The 18,650-nt window shown below is 43.8% G+C and overlaps 1 protein-coding gene across 4 annotated transcripts in view; it reads right to left on the reverse strand.

Moving 5' to 3' along the window:
• Positions 1-11,232, reverse strand: part of ARHGEF6 (Rac/Cdc42 guanine nucleotide exchange factor 6) — a 39,818-nt gene extending 28,586 nt beyond the window's left edge. The window contains exons 1-3 of one of the 4 annotated variants that reach the window (XM_027899730.1): positions 11,031-11,232; positions 9,915-9,998; positions 1,934-2,018 (exon numbers count right to left, since the gene is read on the reverse strand). In XM_027899730.1, coding sequence (XP_027755531.1) covers positions 1,934-2,018; positions 9,915-9,998; positions 11,031-11,195 — 334 coding nt within the window. In that variant the 5' untranslated portion in view covers positions 11,196-11,232. Of the gene's footprint in view, positions 1-1,933; positions 2,019-3,346; positions 3,433-4,890; positions 4,910-9,914; positions 9,999-11,030 lie in introns of those variants that run through there. The other 3 variants (XM_027899739.1, XM_027899756.1, XM_027899749.1) reach the window with 3 other exon arrangements.
• Between the last annotated feature and the right edge of the window lie 7,418 nt (positions 11,233-18,650).

Raw genomic sequence — 18,650 nt, forward strand, 5'->3', positions numbered from 1 at the left:
TATCGCAGGCATTGCGCTTTTTAACATTTAAACAGAGAAAGCATATGTTCAAACAGATGTTTGCCATGAAACCAGGAGGATCACAGCTTCCCTATAGCCCTGTCAGTAATGTATGACTGGAACTACTTCCCAGAAGCCCTGTCCCAGGCGGAGCTGGGACATGGGTGGCTGCAGGAATGCAGTTGGGGCTGTAAAAAAGGGGACTTTCTGAGAATGGCACAGTGGCCTCGCCATCCCATCAGCACACGCCCATCACACCCCTCTGGTCCAGCAACAGGCAAGCACAGAGGCAGGAAAGCTTCTCACTCTTTTTGCTTTCAGAATAATGAAGCAACTGTCGATCACAACAGCAGCCCTTGCAAAGGTTGCTCCCGGTCGAGGTAACCTACATTTTATATCCCCATCACACTGAAATGCAAGAGCTTCCACACGGGGTCACAGGGTGTGTGGGTAATGGAGCAGTGAGAGGCTGTGAGAGGTGCTGAGGCTGGGAGGAGATGATGTGATGAGGCCAGATTACCATTCCCAGACTTCTAGGTAATGAGCTGTGGGCAAAGCCGAGGGCTGGCTGCAGAATGGCAGCCTAAGAACATGAATTTCTTCAGAGCAGCATTACACAGACATATGTGTGTGTACAAATAGTATGTGTGTGTGTACATATAAATACTACTATTATTATACATTATGTATTATTACTATACACAGATATTACCCGTGTTGATGTACAATATATGCATGACAGCTTATACAATAGTATATATAATGTATAAATATAGTGCATATTTTTATATACATGATTTTATAAAGCCTTGCATGAGAACAGAAAACAGGAAAAAAGCAGGAGAGGGTCTACTCCCAACTAAGAGTTTGTTTCACTGAACACCTGAGCAGTTTCTGTACTAGCAAAAGAGAATCAAAAGCAAAAACTCAGTTGAAAGAGAAGTAAAACAACAGAGAGCACCACCACAAACCAAAAGCAGGCAAAATGCAGTAAGCAAAGAGGAAAATCTTCCAATGAGAGAAAAATAATGATTTTGAATTCTCCTCCTTTAAATCACCTAAAATGTGACCTGCAACAGGGAAACCGAACTCTTCTCCTGGGGCTGGACTTTGGTGGGTGCACAGGACTCTGTCCCAATCCACCTGTATGATAGGGGGCTATAAATGCTTTCCACTTCATGCAGGCCTGTTCCTCATCCCCTCAGAATGAAGGTCTTTTCACCCCTTCCCCAGAGCAGCACTGCCATTGTCCTCCCCATTGAACTTCTCCTTTCACAGCCTGTGTGACTGAGCATCAGTTCAAAGCAGCCTGTAAGGAACAGCTACATATCTGGGATGGAAACAAGATCAGCTGATTTGTTTTGCTTCAGCAGCCTGCTCCTGCTCCCAGGGATGCAGGACAAGCTACCAGCTTGATTTCCAGATCCAGGAGCCTACTCTATGGAACCCAGGAGAGGAGAAAAACATCAATACAATTGACTGAGCAACTGGCAACAATGTTTGTTTTGACATTCAGTAAAGATATTATGCAGATGGAGCTGTTTTTCTCTTCGGCTTTAAAACACACTATTTAAAATCTGATATTTGCATTTTGGGAGGTGCGTGCTCATTTACATTGAGGCTCCCTTACAATGACCTACTTTGAAGTCCCTCAATACTATCAAAACTGAGCAGAGGTCCCTCAGTGCAAAGCGGTAATCGAGCTCTGCAGAGTGCACACAGCACCTGCGAAACACCACATCTAAACCCAGAGTTGGGGTAGAAGCATGAAATGCCAATCCCACCATCCACCATCAAGCATCAGTGCTGGCAGAACAATTTGCCAAGAAATCATCATAAACTAGGAATTAGCAAAAAAAAACAAAAACCAGTCCTGCACACACGCAAGAAAGAATTTGAGAGGATGACAGAAAAAAATCCCTTTTTCTCTTACCTTCAGTAGCTTTATTTACAGCTGTTAATGTGCTCAGGACCTTGGAGAACTGGTCTCCGGTGTACAAGTCATGTGGATCAAACACCTGTGAAAGAGGAACTTGGTCAGTCGAGTCCAAAACATCTCACTCTGTCTGCCTGAGCCACCCACGCTGCTGGAGGGTGACAGTGAGGATTAGGCAGCCTGTGCGTCTCTGCAGGGGAAGGGTGTTTATTCAGGGCTGACAAGTCCCATTTCCTTTACAGCCAGAGAATTCCTGGGGCACCGCTACGTGGGAAGGACAGGGGGGACCCATCAGCATTTGGAGTACAACACTGGGGACAGGGAAGGAAGGAATCGGTGCTGTCTGCAGAGCAGGGACTCCTCTGAAAATCACCGAGAAGGTTATTGCTGGCCTTGGGGGAAGGAAAGATTTTGTTGCTATTTTTGTTATCGAAAGCTGAAGAGACTGAGGCTGTACATACAGATCTATGTATAAACACACACATATTTTCCACAGTAGAATTAACACAGAGACAATTTTCTGCTATTGCAATATGGCATATATAGAAAATTTACACTTTTTTACAGGAAGCCAAAACCAGTTATTTTATACACAAAAATTCCACCCTAAAGAATTTGGTGTTGCTAAGCATCAACAGCAAAACAGAAATACAGAGTTAGCAAGGGCTTATTTTCCATGACTGATAACCTGGACCTTGTACTTCAGAAATCACCACCAGCACAACGAGGGGCATCCTGAGTTTCCAAAACACTGCAACCCCCTCTAACACCTGAGAAATGCTCTCAACTTCACACAGACTGTACAAATTCTACCACTAAGGAAGCAAACATGAGAGAGACAAAAAGTCCCCGTTAATGGTACCACCACAGCACCATCTGCTAATCCCCAAATACACGTTGTCTTGCAGATGGAGACCACAGATACACAAATCCGACGAACACGAAAGATGATTTTAAAGCTCTCCTGGCAGACACCATCTAATTACAAACATTTCCAAATGCACTAAAGAGTGTATCCTGCTAAATAAGGACACAAGTCTTAATTACCCTTACTTAACGGCCCTTTCTTGCTTTTCACATATAGCTCTTTGAGTACACTTGGCATATTTCAAATAGGAAGGGGGCTGGCCTCTTCCACAGCCCCGGGTCCTCGCAGCATCTCCCTCTCTTGACAGACACACCAGTGCAGCACCATAGTCCAACACAGGCAGCACAAACTGCTCTTTCTGGAGAATATATTCTAAAACTGAGTCAGCCACTCAACACCAGGAGGAAGCCTTTACCCTGAAGAAATTTAATTCCACGCTCAGAGGGGGAACTATCTTCTGTCATCACAAACATTAAAACCAGTAGCTCCACAGCTTTCATCATGTCCACCGCTCTGCACATTTTGGGGACACCCCCACCTACCTTGGGCTGTTTTCGGGCTGATCTATCCCCTGCACTTGCTTGGGTTTGCTCCTTTGGACCACGCAGACCCCATCCCCTCTGCCAGCTGGTGCGTGAACTGGTTTTGCCGCCCTGCAGTTGCAGGCAGTGCTATCTGAGCATCGCCTCCAGCCCTGAGCAGCGACAAACGTTTGTGTCGCCGTGGAAAGGGAGACGGTAATGGAGAGCCCCGGCGTGCACTGACCCGGCTGGCAGCTGCTGGAGGATGTGATGTTACAGTTGCACAGGAGGAAAGTAAACAGCCCGGGTGGGATGTTGTGCATCTCTCTGGTGTGTCATTTTCTCAGTCATACCCTTTTTCCTCCACTTCAGTAATTCCAGAAAAACAAGTCCTGCCTTGAGTGAATGGCTTTTTTTTTTCTAAGGACCAAAGTAGTAAAATACATCCTGAATCCTTCACTGCACAGAATAATGCTGTAAATTCAGAGTCATCAGGCTGACAAAGTCCCGAGAGAAACGGTGGGGAGAAGGATATGCAAAAAATTCGAGCACAAAAGCAAGCAATAATGTTTAGGACTTCATGGAGAAACTGTCTGGAACAGCTACTGTGCAACAAAGACAATGTGGAAAACTCTTCTGGATCAGCTACTGTAATGTAAATATATTCTGCAGCTTGCTCACAAATAAATTCAGCGTACAGAAAAGTCCTCATTTACGAGCTAAAAATTACTTTTCCCAGCACAATCCATCCATAATTCCATTCCTAACTAAAAGACAAGCTAGAAGACAAATAAAGTGGGAAAAGCCTTTTTTTTCGCTTTTGACTCATGGAAGATCTGGTGAATGCAAGTAAAACCGCGTTTAAATCTAAAGCTGTCATCTGAAGATCTCCATTAAAAGGCGTTCCTGACTTCCAGAATCCCAGACCGCAGCTCCCCTCGGTGAAACGCTCCGGCTGCTCCGTCAGGCATCACACCGGGAGAGGGAAACCCTGCACTGCTGCACCGCCAGCTCTCCGCCAAAGGCAGCGGCCCGGGGGCCGGTGCTCCGCGACCAGAAGAGCACCCGGCTATTCGGGAAGGGCGAGAAACCAAACCCGCGAGCACCCAAAATCCCGGTCCCGGCATGGGAGGTGCAAAAAAGTTCGGGGAAGCCGGGCTGTGTTTCGAGCCCCAGCCGCCCACAGTCCGACAAAACCCCCGGCTGATGCCAAGCCCGGAGCCCGGCGCGATGCCCCAGCCCCGGGGAAGGAGCCGGAGCCGCCCGTCCCCCGCCCGCCGGCGATGCGGCGCTCAGGGCTCCCGCTGCCCGCGGCTGCTCCCGCCGGACCTGCCCGCGCGTCCCGCGCCCCCGGAGCTCCGCCGGCACCGGCCCCGCGAAACCGGGCACGGCAGCGCCGCTGCCCCCGCCGAGCGCCCGGAGCGGAGCCCCCGCGCCGGCACCGCGCTGCCCTCACCCCCTTCAGCGCGGACACCCGCGGGGGTAACACCCGTGGGAGCTGCCCGCAGACCCCCCGGCCGGGACCCCCGCGGGCGCGGCCGGGCTGGGACGCGCTCGGTACTCACGGCGGGCGGGCGGGCGCGCAGCCCCGGGGCATGGCGGCGGCGCCGGGCTCTGCTGCGGGGCGGCCGCTGCGGCTCTGACCCGGAGCCGGATCGCGGCGCGGGGAAGGGAAGGGAAGAGAAGAGAAGGGAAGGGGAAGTGACAGGCGGTGCCGCCGCCCCGCTCCGCCCCGCTCCGCCGGGCGATGCGGGACCCGGGCGGGCCGTGCGGCCGCAGCTCCCTCCGCCGGCCGCGGGCGGGAGAGGGGGAAGAGGAAGGCAAAGGGGAAAGGCCGGAGAAAGGGAAAAGGGAAAGGGTAAAAGTAAATCAGAGGAGAGAGAGAGGAAAAAAGAAAACGGAAAGGGGAAAGGAAAAAAAAAAAGAAAGGAAAAAGGGAAAAGCAGAAAGGGGGGAAAGAAAGGGAAGACAGAAAGGAAAAAAGGAAAGGAAAGGGGGGAAAGCAGAAAGGGAAGACAGAAAAGGAAAAAGGAAAGGAAAAGGGGAAAAGCAGAAAGAGGGGGGGAGAAAGGGAAAACAGGAAAAAAGGAAAGGAAAACGAAAATTAAAAAGAACAGGGAAAATGAGGGGAAAAGGATTGGACAAGGAAAGAATATCCAGGCTATTGACACAGTAATTGCAGCAGGTTTGCAGCACTGAGGAAAGCTGCAGAAGGGCAGGATGAAGCACAGTTCAGTTTGAGGCAGTGAATGCTCGGAGACGGCATGTCCTCGCCGCGGCGAGTACGGCGCCTCTGCTGCCTGTGCCCATCTGTTCGGGAAACAGTCTCCTACAAGGAACATGAAAATCCCCAGACGCCTCAGCACACCAGCAGGCTGCAGCATGAACAGGGACTGGAGCACTGCACTGACATCCCTGGTGAAGCCTAGCTGTAGATCCCAACCCCACGCAGGGACACGGGTGTCAGAGACACACCCCACTCCTGGGCCTGGGGCTCTCTGCGACACTGAGTCACTCTGAGTTCAGAAAGGCCCATTTCCTGCTGCTTGTGCTGGTCGCTGGTGGGCAGGAGCTCTCGCTTCTGATGTTATCCACCTAGGAAAGGTAATGACACTTAGTGAAGCCAAAGGACAGCAGATTTTGGGAGAGGTGTGGATAGGGAGCCAAGAGGGTGATGATTTTTCATCTGCTCTCCCACACCCTCAGTCCGAGTACATACAGTTTGGTGAAGTTTACAAGCACCTCCAAGAGCAGAAATACCCTCTGTGCTGCACACAAAGGCAACAACCCACTGCATGCTCTATGATCGTTTGGGCAGCCAGGTTTAATCCAGCTATTGATTTATCAGGCAGATACCGTTCTCAGCTCACAAAATTCAGCACCTTGCCAGAAGTTTTGTGGTTGTGTTAGCAATAAAATGCTGCTGCTGAATGAAGATCTTGTGCTTCCTCAGCAGCAAATGATGCTTTGCTATTGAGCTGCTGATGTCAAGAGCAAAAGCAAACAGTTCTCTTTTGTGTCCTCAAGAAAACGCTAGGCCAGGAGCTTTCTATGATTTTTCTCTTTCCTCATGATCTTTTCCCTGTCTTCTACACTAGACTCCATGCGGTCACCAGGAGAGAACCTTTTACCTTCCACTTTTCACCTCAACCCAGTTGCATCCAGCTGGCACTGCCTCAGCAGTACTCACTGGACCAGCTCTTGAGTCAGATACACAGCTCAGATGTTGAAGACACATGTAAATTAAGCACAGGTTATCTGCACTGTTCCTCAGTCCAAACTGAGGAAATGGAAGAATCCTCTAAGGACATTTAAACTCTAAAGAGGTGCCCATGTCCTTTGCCTAGTCTTCTGGCTCAGCAGAGCTGGATTAACAGATATTCTCATAACTTAAATTCTAGCACTGAAAAGCAGTTGGAAAATTTTGGACACAATTTCATTGTTTCACCTCATTACAGCACCTGCCTGGTTAGAAGGAAGTGATGATTGCCATGCTTGCCTTCTCTTTTAAGACTAACTAAACTAACACAAGTGAAGCAGAAAATGTTTGCAGGCTTGGGCTGGACTGAAGCTAAAGAAGACTGTGATTATTTACACCCTGCCATGAGATGGTTTCTTCCAGCTCCCACCACCAGCCTGTAGAACTCCTTCAACTTAATGGAGCCTACTCAAAACAGGAAGGTCACACAGTGCCCTTCTTCCCCTGTGTCCAAGTGTCCACTATGTCCAAATGTTTCACTGCTCCCATGAAACAGGAGAAGTTGCTATTTACCTCACTCTTTCTTCCACTTCCTAAGATTGAGTTACTAGGACAACAAAGAAGGGTAGGAGGGAAGTGCATATGTGTACCTCTTTGCATTCCCTCCTACTGGAAGAGATTGGCAAGCAATGTCTGTTCAGTGGAAGGTGCAACTTGTGTTTCAGCTAAAAACTGCTGGAAACCTTACTCTCCACACTGACCACCTTCCCTGCATGCCAGCAATGCCCAGTGAAGGGGTGTGTGTTCAGCTGCAAACAGCAGCTGCACAAACATCTACTACAACAAACAAATTGAAGGCAGAGTATGAAAGTGGCCACTGCTTTGGCAAAGTACAATAAAGCCATGGGATGCTAGGATGGGATGCTAATACCGTGTTTGAGATTCCCCAGGATGAGGCCGTTCTGGATAAGTCAGCATCCAGGGGAGAAGTTGTGAGCTCTCAATTTTCTCAGAACATCCTCTTTTGCTCACATCTGTAACAGGAACAGAACCTTTGACCTTAACATGCACTTGTCAGTCTCAAGACAAGAGAAGTGGCTCAGGTCCAGTCCCAGGCTACTTCTTCATATTTGAGGAGTGAGAGTTCCCTGTGGCATTTGGAGAAGGGCAGAATTGGAGAAAATCATCAGGGTTTTACTGTCAAATCCAAGGTTTGGGTAAAGAGCAGGATGGATGTCAGGGAATTCATATGAATTAAGCCAAGACCTTTCCTGATGATACTCTTTTCTCGGTTTAGGTTGCTGGAGCAGGAAAGATTCCCTATCCTGTGCTCATCATCCTTAAACGCAGTACCCAATCTCTGCAACTTCCGTGCTGATAGATCTTGGAAGTGGAAGGTTTCCTGCCTGTTCTGATACTCCAGACTTGCTTCCAGAGTAAATGTGCTGCAGAAAACCCCCCTCTGAAGGGCAGTGGCCCTTCCCAAGGCAAATTAGGGCTCAGGCATGCGGGAGGACCATCCGTAGGTATGCTGCTTAGAGGCTCCTTGCCAAGGGGGTCCAAACAGGGCAGCTTTTAGAAGGAACAGATGGCAGAGGGTTTTCCTGTCTCCTCCAGCTTTGCCTTCAGAGGACTCAGAAAAGCTGGCAACATGGGAGAAGAGTCAGAAGGAAGCATAAGCATTCTTCCTGTGCCATGTCTTGCCCACTACCTCAGCTGTCCTAGCTTGAGCCTTCCTCTGCCTGAGGCTGCAGAGAGGAGCCAGGAAGAAGCAAAATTCCTGTCTTCACTTGGCATTCTAATATGACAATATTTTGGAAAAAAAATAAGAAGAAATTGTTTTCATTTCACTGCAAAATTTAAACTTGAGCTCGAGAGATTTGAGCTTTTTTTCAGCTTTTGAGGTCTCCTCTGACGGCAAACAAGACAGGGGTAACTATATGAGTGTGAAGGAAAAACTTACTAAGGCTCAGAATATTTCAAAGATTAGGTAGGTTATAAATCAGAAGAAAAAAGAAGTCAGAAACCTTTAATATGTTAAAGCCAAGGAAAAAAGGCATGTGGAGGATCAGAGCAACACCCGGAGTTGGACACGCAATGTTGCTAGTTCTGACTATCTGAAAATTGTGGAGTGTAAGTGCAATACTGCAGAATGGACTCTCAAAACTACGAGACGTTACAGCACAACAGTTGAGGACTGTTCCCTTGTCCTGTGTTTTAGCTCTTTAAAATTCTCTATTTTAAAATATTTCCCACCACAGCCATTTTATGATTCGTTTGCAAATAGAAAACTAAACTCAGAAAAATGGAGGAAATCACATGGTCAGTACCAGAGGACTGGCAACAACTGATTTTGGATGCAATAGGCCTTCAGGGATTCTATATATATCTGCTCTTAAAACTGGGCTGCTGCAGCAGGCTCGAGAAATTCATTACTGGGAAACAACAGGCTAGGGAGACAGTTCTGGAATGAGCACATTGCCATGCTGGTCAAAGCTCTGAAGAGGAGAAAGGCTCTTTGCTTATTTAGACCTTCAAAGGAAAAAGTGCAGGAACAGAGCTACTATGGGTTGGACTTTTCTCACAGTGGTGCATGAATATTCTGTGTAATGCCCAAGGATGCTGTCCCTGCTTCTGGCAGAATTTGTCTCAGAATATACTTTTTCCCACAACCTTGAGCATATTTCAAACAAGACAGTGATGATTCTTAGTTACAGGTTTCTTTTTTACTGTAGGAATTCAAGTGTGATACAAAAGTATTTAAATTTCAAGTCCATAGGTTAATAGTAAAAAATTTGGTGGCAAAATTAGCTGAACTCAGAAGTGATTCAGTGAGACTGATCTTGCAAACACGAGCTATGCTTAAGCATAAAAATCAGCATAGATAGGATAAGGAATATCCATTGAAAAAGTGTCTTTTGATTTCATTAGGATTGTTTTTACATGTAAGGAACAATTTAATATGTGTTTGGCAGAATCTCACACAACAGTTGCAAGGGGATGAAAAAAATACTGCAGTATTAAGGGTATTTCACCCTTCTACTAAATCAAGGCTGAAACCTCTAATTCCTTCCCTGTTAATAATGAAAAAAAAACCATGTAAACAGGTTCAGATTTAAGTCTGTTTAGTTAGACCTCCTGTTATTGCTGCTCGTGTGTCTGCTTGAGCATTTAGATTGTCTCAAAAGACAAGAAGGAATCTGTTAAGATCACAGTCAATAAACAATTCTCCAAACAGAATATTAAACTACCCATGCTTTGATTTACATAATTAGTACAAAAGATGAGGAATGGACACTGACTTAGTCTCTCTGATATCTGACTTCCTTTCCCAAGGCTGATTAAACAGTCAAGTTAAGACAATAAAAGAAAGGACCCAAGCTGACTTACCTCCACTTTCAGGAGTGCACAGCCTTTCAAGAACTCTTGAATATTACTGATGCAATCTGCTTCATTTTTAGGCTCCAGGCAATACTAAAGAAAGAAAACCCACTGAGCTCATTGCATTACCTCCCGTGTTGCCTCTGTGGAGAGGGCCTGCATGAATATTGACATGTGCGTTTTATACTGAATTAGGGAAGCTTCTTCAGGGGGCGGGAGGGGGTGGCAGGCAAGCTGTCGAAGCAGGAAGAAAGCCACTGGAGGAAGTGATGAATACATCGAAATGGTCGGCATCTTGTTTTAAATCTCAACATATGACAGTGCCCTAAAGTGACAGTGGGAAATTGATGACCTTTACCACCACACTGCCCCGAACCATCACATGTAAGCAAAAGATAAGGAGCTGGCAAAACTGATCTTTGCTTAATTTAATAAAGGTTCCTGTTTGATAGGGTGGAGAACCTGTTGTAGTGTTGCTTTTTTTTAATTAAACAGTTTCTCTTCTGTGTTGCCAGTTCCTATCTGCCATTGGACTCCTTCCCTTTTTTCCTCCTGCAGTTTCTTATCATGTTTTTGGACTGCAAATACACACCTTATGAAACTGTAACAGGAGGCCCTCACATGGCCTCAGAACCAATGGATTTGCTGGCCTTGGGACAGATCAAACAGCCCGGATGCAAGGGTTATTGTTTATTCCTGCCCTAATCTGCTTCTCCAGTGTATTTCCTGACTTACAAAGCATTTTGCAGTAAGACTTCTGAAAGACTGAATATATTTACAGTCATAATTAACAATATTTACGTAAATACAGACAAACTGCATATCCTTCTATTCAAAGCCAAGATATTCTGATCTCTGGTAGGTCCAGTATTTCCTGCCACTGAACGAACACGTGTAACCCGGCCAAGTGCAAACTTGCGGGTTTTTTTTTTTTTCTGGACGTAGAGACAAAATCAAAGAACTGAAAGCTACAATTGCACTTTGCTCTGTTAGAAACTTAAATGTAAAACATTTATCCCCCTGAAGCTCCTCTCGCCAAAGGAAACCAGACCTGAAGCGCCCAGGGCAGTGTTTCACCGAGCAGGGCTCTGTCTCAGGGCAGTGAAACACATGGGAAAGCATTACCTTTTCTGCAGATCCCGGAAGAAGCCGATTAATGAGTTTACAAAGCACCGTTCCATCCTTCAGAGAAGTTTTCAGGAACTCCTCCGGATCATCTACTATTTTCTTGGGGGAATTTAAGACTCCCAATGAAATAAGCCACGTTACAGTTTGTTCTTCTGGATTCATGGCAGAGAGTTGTGCTGCTGGCGCCGTCCTGTGCAGCAGAGCGCTGGAACCCACATCCGTGATTGCATCTTCCTGCCTCTGCTGCTGCTTGCACAGTTCAAGTGTGAAACTACTTTTTTTTTTTTTTTTTTTTTTTTTTTTTTTTTTTTTTGGCTCGGCACAGAAACTCACCAAATCTTAGGAACCAGTAGTTCCTCTAAGGTAAGAAACTATTTTCAAAATAAAATAGTTCTTTGCGCTCTGTTAGAGACAGAGCAAGTAGATTTTTAGCTACATTCTCAACATTATTGAGAAGTATTTCGTGTGAATACTTACTGCACCTTAATTATCTCGTCCAGGGACGTGGCAGCTGGCATCTTTCACCTGGTAAACTTGCGTCTGAACTTGGGGTTATTACCCGAAGTAATTTTGTCAACACTGTAAATAATGAGGTATTCAGTGTTAAAACTGAATTCACACTGATGATTGAAGGTATGTCACACTAATTTTAAATAAACCTTTTCAATTTTATGTGACAGCCCTAGTTATTAAAATTGCCTTTTACAGTAGTTTCCTACTGTCTGGTTTTTAAATTCTGGTAATGCACTTTATACACAAATAATGTTTTTTTCAACTATTGTGTACAAGTGCACAGATAATTCAAAATGGTTTTTTGTGGATGATAACCTCTCAAAAAAACACATCTGGACAATGTCAAAAAGATCAGAAATTTAAGTCACCCAAAGCTGAGAATGAAACTCCCAACTATTTTACTTGTCCTATTAGGATGTCCCTTTCCACCAGCTCTTCAGGATCCATTGCAGGCAGTATCATCAGTTTTCCGCCCTGCTCAGGGCAGCACTAACCATCACCACTTATCACACCAATTCAGAACAGTCCAGTCATCTTAACTGTCCTTTCACCACAACAGATGGAAAATGAAGCAATTCTGTTGAAGATGCCAAAGAAGTTGGAACATCATGGATTGAAGCAATCCAACAGGAACACAATATCCTGGAGACCAGAATTTCTTGGTGACAATGTTCTGAGCCAATTCCTCACCCTGTTACTTGAATGAACTGTTTTCTAGGCATCAGTGTTCCCAAACTGTTCAGGCTTGTGATTTAATGGGGAGGGAGAAACAGAAGAGCAAAAGGATAAACTGTACACCATGAATGTGCTTGGATTTCTATCTCTGCTCTCCAGGTGTTATGACTGGTACTGGGACCTACCCAAGGGCCATTTTAAGCAGCCACCAGTAAATCAGAACTGCCCTTTCAGGGTTAGACACATCTCTGACCTTTTCTAGGACTTGTAGATGAATTCCCATTCTCCATTGTGTTGAAATACTTGTTAACACAAGGCTGCAGCCAGCACAGCATGGACATGAACAATGGCTGTGGCTCAGTCACAACTCGCTGCTCTCTCATGAGGCACATCTACAACTATCACTGTGTGCAAAACATTTCAAAATTATGACTAATTACAACTTTGGTTGTTTTTTCTTTTTCCAGTTCTGATGAGCACTACTGTTATGAATATTTGGGTTTTCTAAAGTGTTTTGCAAAGTGGAGACACACAGTCTCCGCTCTTATAGTTTCTTTTCCCAAATCCACAGTAGGCAAGATAACTGCCAATGCTCACTGATCAGCTGGGGATGAGCATTTGGACATAGAAGACACTTCAGTCACATCAGAACACAGCAGTTTCTTATGTAAAAGAGCAAGAGATACTTCCAAACACCGGGAAAATTGCATACCTGCTTCATACCTGAACACCAAAGTACCTCACCTTCTTGAAAGCAAACCTTTTGTGTCAATGGGCAGGTTTAGTCTCAAGACTACTTCACAATCAGCTGCTGCAGATGTTTATAGTGGTTGCAACCACAATTAAATGAAAATAATTCCCACATCTTGAACACTTACCAATTGCTTAGAAGACCTGCACACAGGCACATTCAGAAAGCCCAAAAATTTATGAAGTGTTTAGCCACTTGAAGACCAACCTTCCATCTGCTAAAAAGGACTCTTCTAAATACTTTCCATTGTTCACCCACTTCCCATTGCAATTAATTCTGTGGCAAACCCAGGGTATGAAGGTAAAGTGACTCGGGAAGTAATAGTCTGGTCTGGTCTTTGGGAAGGCTTCAACTTTGGTTATTTGCTGACAGGACAATTAACTGAATTGTCAATCATCTCTTGCACAGTCAGTTATGTAATTTGAAGATTTACACCAGTGATGACTAAATAGCACAGTGTTATTTGAAAGGTAAAAATAAAAGGGGGGTTGTGTCCTATAGCCAATTACCAAGCAACTCTGACAGCATACACATCAGAACAGCACAGCAACAAGAGCAAGAAAAGCAGTCACATGTTCAAAAACCACTTGGGAGTGGTTCTCCTCAAAGTCACTCATGTTTATGTCATTTCCCCCTTTTTCCCAGCATGGAGAGAAAACACCCAGCACACAAAGATCATCACTGGAGTTATTTGTGTGCAGCAGAATCTGACACATTTCAACTTGTGGCTTTCAATGATGAAGTCTGACGTGCACCACACTATTTTAAATCAGGGGCACATTCTCATTACTTAGCATTTTAAGCAGGTATTTTTTTTATGATAGCTGCCATGTTGGCATTTAGGTAGGATGATCCACCTCAGCATAAACAGCAGCATCCAGACTACAAGCTACTGCTGAAACAGGAGTACAGCATGTTATTCTTTCTTGAAGAAAAGACACAGAGACTACTTTGTAGCAATAATCCTCTAAGATGGAACACTCAGAATCTTTCCACCCTAAGAGTCTCTGAGTAAGACGTATTATTTTTTACTCTAGTAAAAAAAGCAAAAGTGATGCTGGTTTTTTTTTTTTAAACAGTAAATTTATTAGCCCTGGCAAGTACTGCAACTCTACCCATCTGCTACGTACTTGCATACTTATTCCTAGAATCTGCAGCCCATAACTGAAGTGTGAAATCCTCATCCCCAAAGACAACGTATGCATGCTTTTTCTTCTTTAGCTACTCATTATGAACTGAGTATTTTTTAAATGAGATCGCTTTATGTCTATCACAAAAGTCAGTATAAAGTTTATTATCAATGATTTTTTACTTTAGTCAATCTGAAGAGTTTTCTACATAAATACCAGTGCCTGATCATTTTTCTCACATACACTGGCACATCAACATGTATCCAAGATAAATCTGCATCAAAACCTAGGCAAAGTTTTGAAGAAAGCAGCTATCTGCAAGGGATGCAGTGCTGTCTGGAGTATACACAGCACTAATTATTCTGGGGATTTATCACTATCATTTTCTCAGTACACCAACACTTCCTTCCTCTCATCCCGAAGGCCTGGACAGAACTGTTAATGTAAGAATGTAGAACTTTTAATGGTTTCTTGGTGAAGAAGAATTTGTAAGGATCAAGACTAATTTCTGTACAACTTGCTCTTTTTTCAGCATTAAATGGCAAGCACACGAGTGAAGGGCAACCCGAGTACTGCTCTGCTGCAGAATGTACTGCCGTGTGTGCTGCCCAACCCGGGGGTTCCCTCTGCCCTGTGGGCGATGTCAGCCACAGCACACAGCACTTGGCTCCCACCAGAATGTTTCTGTATATCCAAGAGATTAGTAGTGCTACTTTCAAAGGCAACTCCTGAATGCTAACACAACCCTCTAGAACAAATGGTGGGCAACACCACACTCCAAAGTCAGGCTGTAGCAGTTGGTATTTTGTTATCCTTCCATTTTCCAATGCATATCCACTGCTGCACTGCCACCTTCTAGTCACTGTAACTGGAAAAAGGAAACACAAGTTAGTCTCCTCTTGGGAGGTCAGGAGACAAAAAAACTAAACCAATTTTCAAGTATTTTTAATGGCCAGTCTCTTCGCGAACGAAGAACCGGGGAAGGTCTTTCCACCTTCCAGCCTGCGCATTGGATTTTTTTTAGGTGAGACACAGTGTGCGCGGAACTGAGCCCACCCTTTAATCCTGAGGTTAATCTGCCGGGGCCAAGCACACTTGGACGGTGGCAGCGAGGTCCTCAGGACGTAGATGGATTGCCTTAGGGGCTAACGAGCTCCATCTGCCCGGGGAGTGGCCCCGACCGGGAATCGAACCCGGGTCTCTGCAGTGACAGTGCAGTGAATTTTCCCCTGGACCACCGGGGGCTCCCTCTCAAGTATTTTTATATACACAATGAATACATTTGGATTGTATTCCATCTGTCCCAAGAATGTGAAAGTACATTAACAGCCAACTACAGTAATCAAAGTGCCCTGAGGAATATTTGTACTAATGCACCATTCTTATAGAACACTGTCTCCAGGGCAAGTACTAAGTTAAGCCTCTGCAACTCCTGTGTGTATTCCCCCTTCAAACTCTGCCCACCACAAAATCCCACCAGCTCTTGATAATCTCAGCATGATACTCAGGAGTCCTGTAATACCTTGGTACTAATCTGTAAGTAATAATGTGCTACAAATTACCAAGGTAAGGTAAACAGCTGGCTGAACTAGTACAATTACATCCTAATTTTTCATGAGGTTATTATTACCTTTCTTGATGTAAGTCACTTACTGCTCCCTAAACATGGGGAGCATGCCTGTTAAGAATCTGGAAATCAGCTGCAGGAAAGGTTGACAAGAATGTGCTTTTGTCTTTGATACCTTTATCAACTACAACATGACCAAAACAGATTTACTAAATTGAGCAAGAGCACTTAATTTTTCCAAGAGAAGGCTTTTCACTTGTCAAGAGCAATTAAGCTTCACCTTCCCAGCTGAGAGAATGGAGGCACATACACATATAACAGAAGTTGAAAACATTGTGACACAACCTTACACAATGATTTGGCAACATCTTTTAGAGTCTCCTAGGATGCTGTGTATTAAAGACAGTATCCCATCTCTTTATTAGAGAATTCATGACCCAGATCTGCCTTTAAACTACAAATGTAAGAACTGACTCCTGCTAGTTTTTTGCAGGTTGGTGAAGGAGCTAAGGAGAAATGCTACTTTGTTAGACAGATTTCCTTAATCCACTTTAGTGCCACCCTAGTGACATCAGTTACCTTTGAGTGAAAAACCTTAGTTTTTTTTCATCTTTAAAGAAACATTTATAGTTCAAATGGGTGTCCTTTCAGTAGGATTTACAACTTAAGTATTTCAATAATCACATTTAAGACAAACACAAAAACAAGGACAGCATTTGTTTGTTGAAATTTTATCAAGTGACAGAAATATAAAAAGCTGGTGAGGCAGCAGCTTTTGCTTTGGTCAACTCAATACGGAAAATACTTGTGATGATTCTGAATTTAATCTGAAATACTCTGAAACAAAGCACATTTTTCCTTCATTATCAAGGTAACAACAGCAATTTATCAAGAGTATTTATAAACATAACTGGCATACTCCGACAAAGGCACTATGTATTTATTTAGCTGCTGTTGCTGAGACTCTATAAAAAGAATAAATTGTAAGCCAACTGAGGCTACAAAAGTCACACAATATACAACAGAACCTGTCCTTCCCACAAGATGGCAATTCCCTGAAATCAGGTTCTTAGAAGTAGAATTTGAAACTAATAGCAAAATATGTTCTAATATTAATTAAAAACTGACATTAAAAAGTAAACATCTGTACTACATTTTGTAAGATTTTGCACCCCTTAGAAGTCATTTTTATTACTAACAATTGTTTAGTAGAAAATCTGTATTTTCTGAAAAGCTGCATTAGAATGACAGCCACTACTTTTTCTTTTCCCTTGAGTTTTCACAGAAAGAGAAAAGTTATCAACTCTTCCATCGAAAATCTTAAGACACTTGTTTATGTATCTACTCAAAATACAATTTTAATAGGGCAGGTTTCAGTTTATAAAGCCTTCTTAAACCTCCCCCTACAAACTTCACACAGAAGTCAAAAATACTGCCTAAACATGAAGAAGGCCCATTCAAACCTACAAACACCATCTTTCTTCCAGTTACTACACTGCTATAATATTTACCTTATGCACTGGCACAGGCACCACTCATCTCTGCCATCATCGCAGATGAACCAGCGTTACTCCAGAGGTGTCTTCTGGAAGCTATCACCCTGCATCTAAGAGAAGATACAATAAACTGAGAAAAATACATTTTACAGCACACGTCAACATGTAATGCTTCCCCCCATTTCAAAAAGATGACACAAGCTTGGGTTTGCAGATTAGTCTGTTGCAAGTTTTACTACTTCTTTAAGTGGTGGAAGATTCACTGGCTTGGAATGGACTGGGATGGCTTAGAGATAAGTTGCATGGCTTATGGATTCTCGCTCCTTTTCAATGGTGCACTGCCATGTTAAATCCATAAGATGAATGACAAAATTTACTGAGGACCAAACAGTAGTACAAAGGTTTTGGGTTTGTGGTTTGGTGTTTTGGTTTGTTGTGTTTTTTTTTTTTTTTTTTTTTTTTTTTTTTTTTTTTTTTTTTTTTTTTTTTTTAGTTGGAGGTCTTCATGTTTACTACAGTCAAGAACATCTTTTGAACTTCATGGTTTTACCAGAGTCATAACAACTTGCCACAGGTTCTGCCACATGTACTGGGTATCCCTGCAACGCGGTGTCAAACTAAACAGAGTCAGGCATCCAACTAAACGTCAAGTTTGCAATGGCTTCATTCAAACTCCCACTAGTCAAGTTGGTTGTCAATCTAAACCAATTTCTGATTTCACAAGGCTTTAATTTTGCTAGAATACTGTATATGCAGCCACTTTAGGCATCTTCACTGAAACATACAAGATACCCCCTCCCAACCCTACGTGGCAATATTCTTTCTACAGTGAGCTGCACTGCATCTTTAGTTTCAAAACTGGTGCCACAAATGCTTTTATCCAAGAAGAAATGTTGGAGAATTTCTAACGTATTGGAGGTTTGTTTTTTTTTTTTTTTTAAATCTAGACAGCACTTCCATTGCCATGACATGCAGCTTGTCTTACTGTACTAGAGAAGGTAAATTCGTTTAATTTTGACTTAGACTGAAAAACTAGTTTGCTTTGCTTACCATCTTTGCTGTTTCACAGGCATTTGATGCTTTAAATCAGCTGTGGAATGCTGAAAGATTCACTTGTTTTTAGGAAGCCATAAGCCTTTGAGAAGTTGGAGAGAAAGACTTCTTTGCTTATCTTATTTTCTCCTTTGGAATCAAAGATGTTCCTTTAAAAGTGAAACACTACAGAGTTGCAAAAATTTGAAACAGTATGAGTAAGCAGCTTCTTTGATGGAATTGGTCTATGGTTTGTGGGCTTAGCTGACTTACATGTACATGACTTATTTGGGAGATCTTTTTAAACTCCCCAGAAAACAGAAGGAAAGCAGAAATTAGTATTATCCACTTGTTTTTTTTAGATTAAGTGAATGAAATCCTCTTTTTCTTTACACAAGAATCTGAAGGCATTTAGTACTGGGAACACTGCGACTTCAAATTCTAGGCACAACT

This window comes from Empidonax traillii, unplaced genomic scaffold (genome assembly GCF_003031625.1).
Source record: "Empidonax traillii isolate 1590-97213 ecotype Southwest subspecies unplaced genomic scaffold, ASM303162v1 scaffold20:size5563877, whole genome shotgun sequence".
Taxonomy (NCBI): domain Eukaryota; kingdom Metazoa; phylum Chordata; class Aves; order Passeriformes; family Tyrannidae; genus Empidonax; species Empidonax traillii.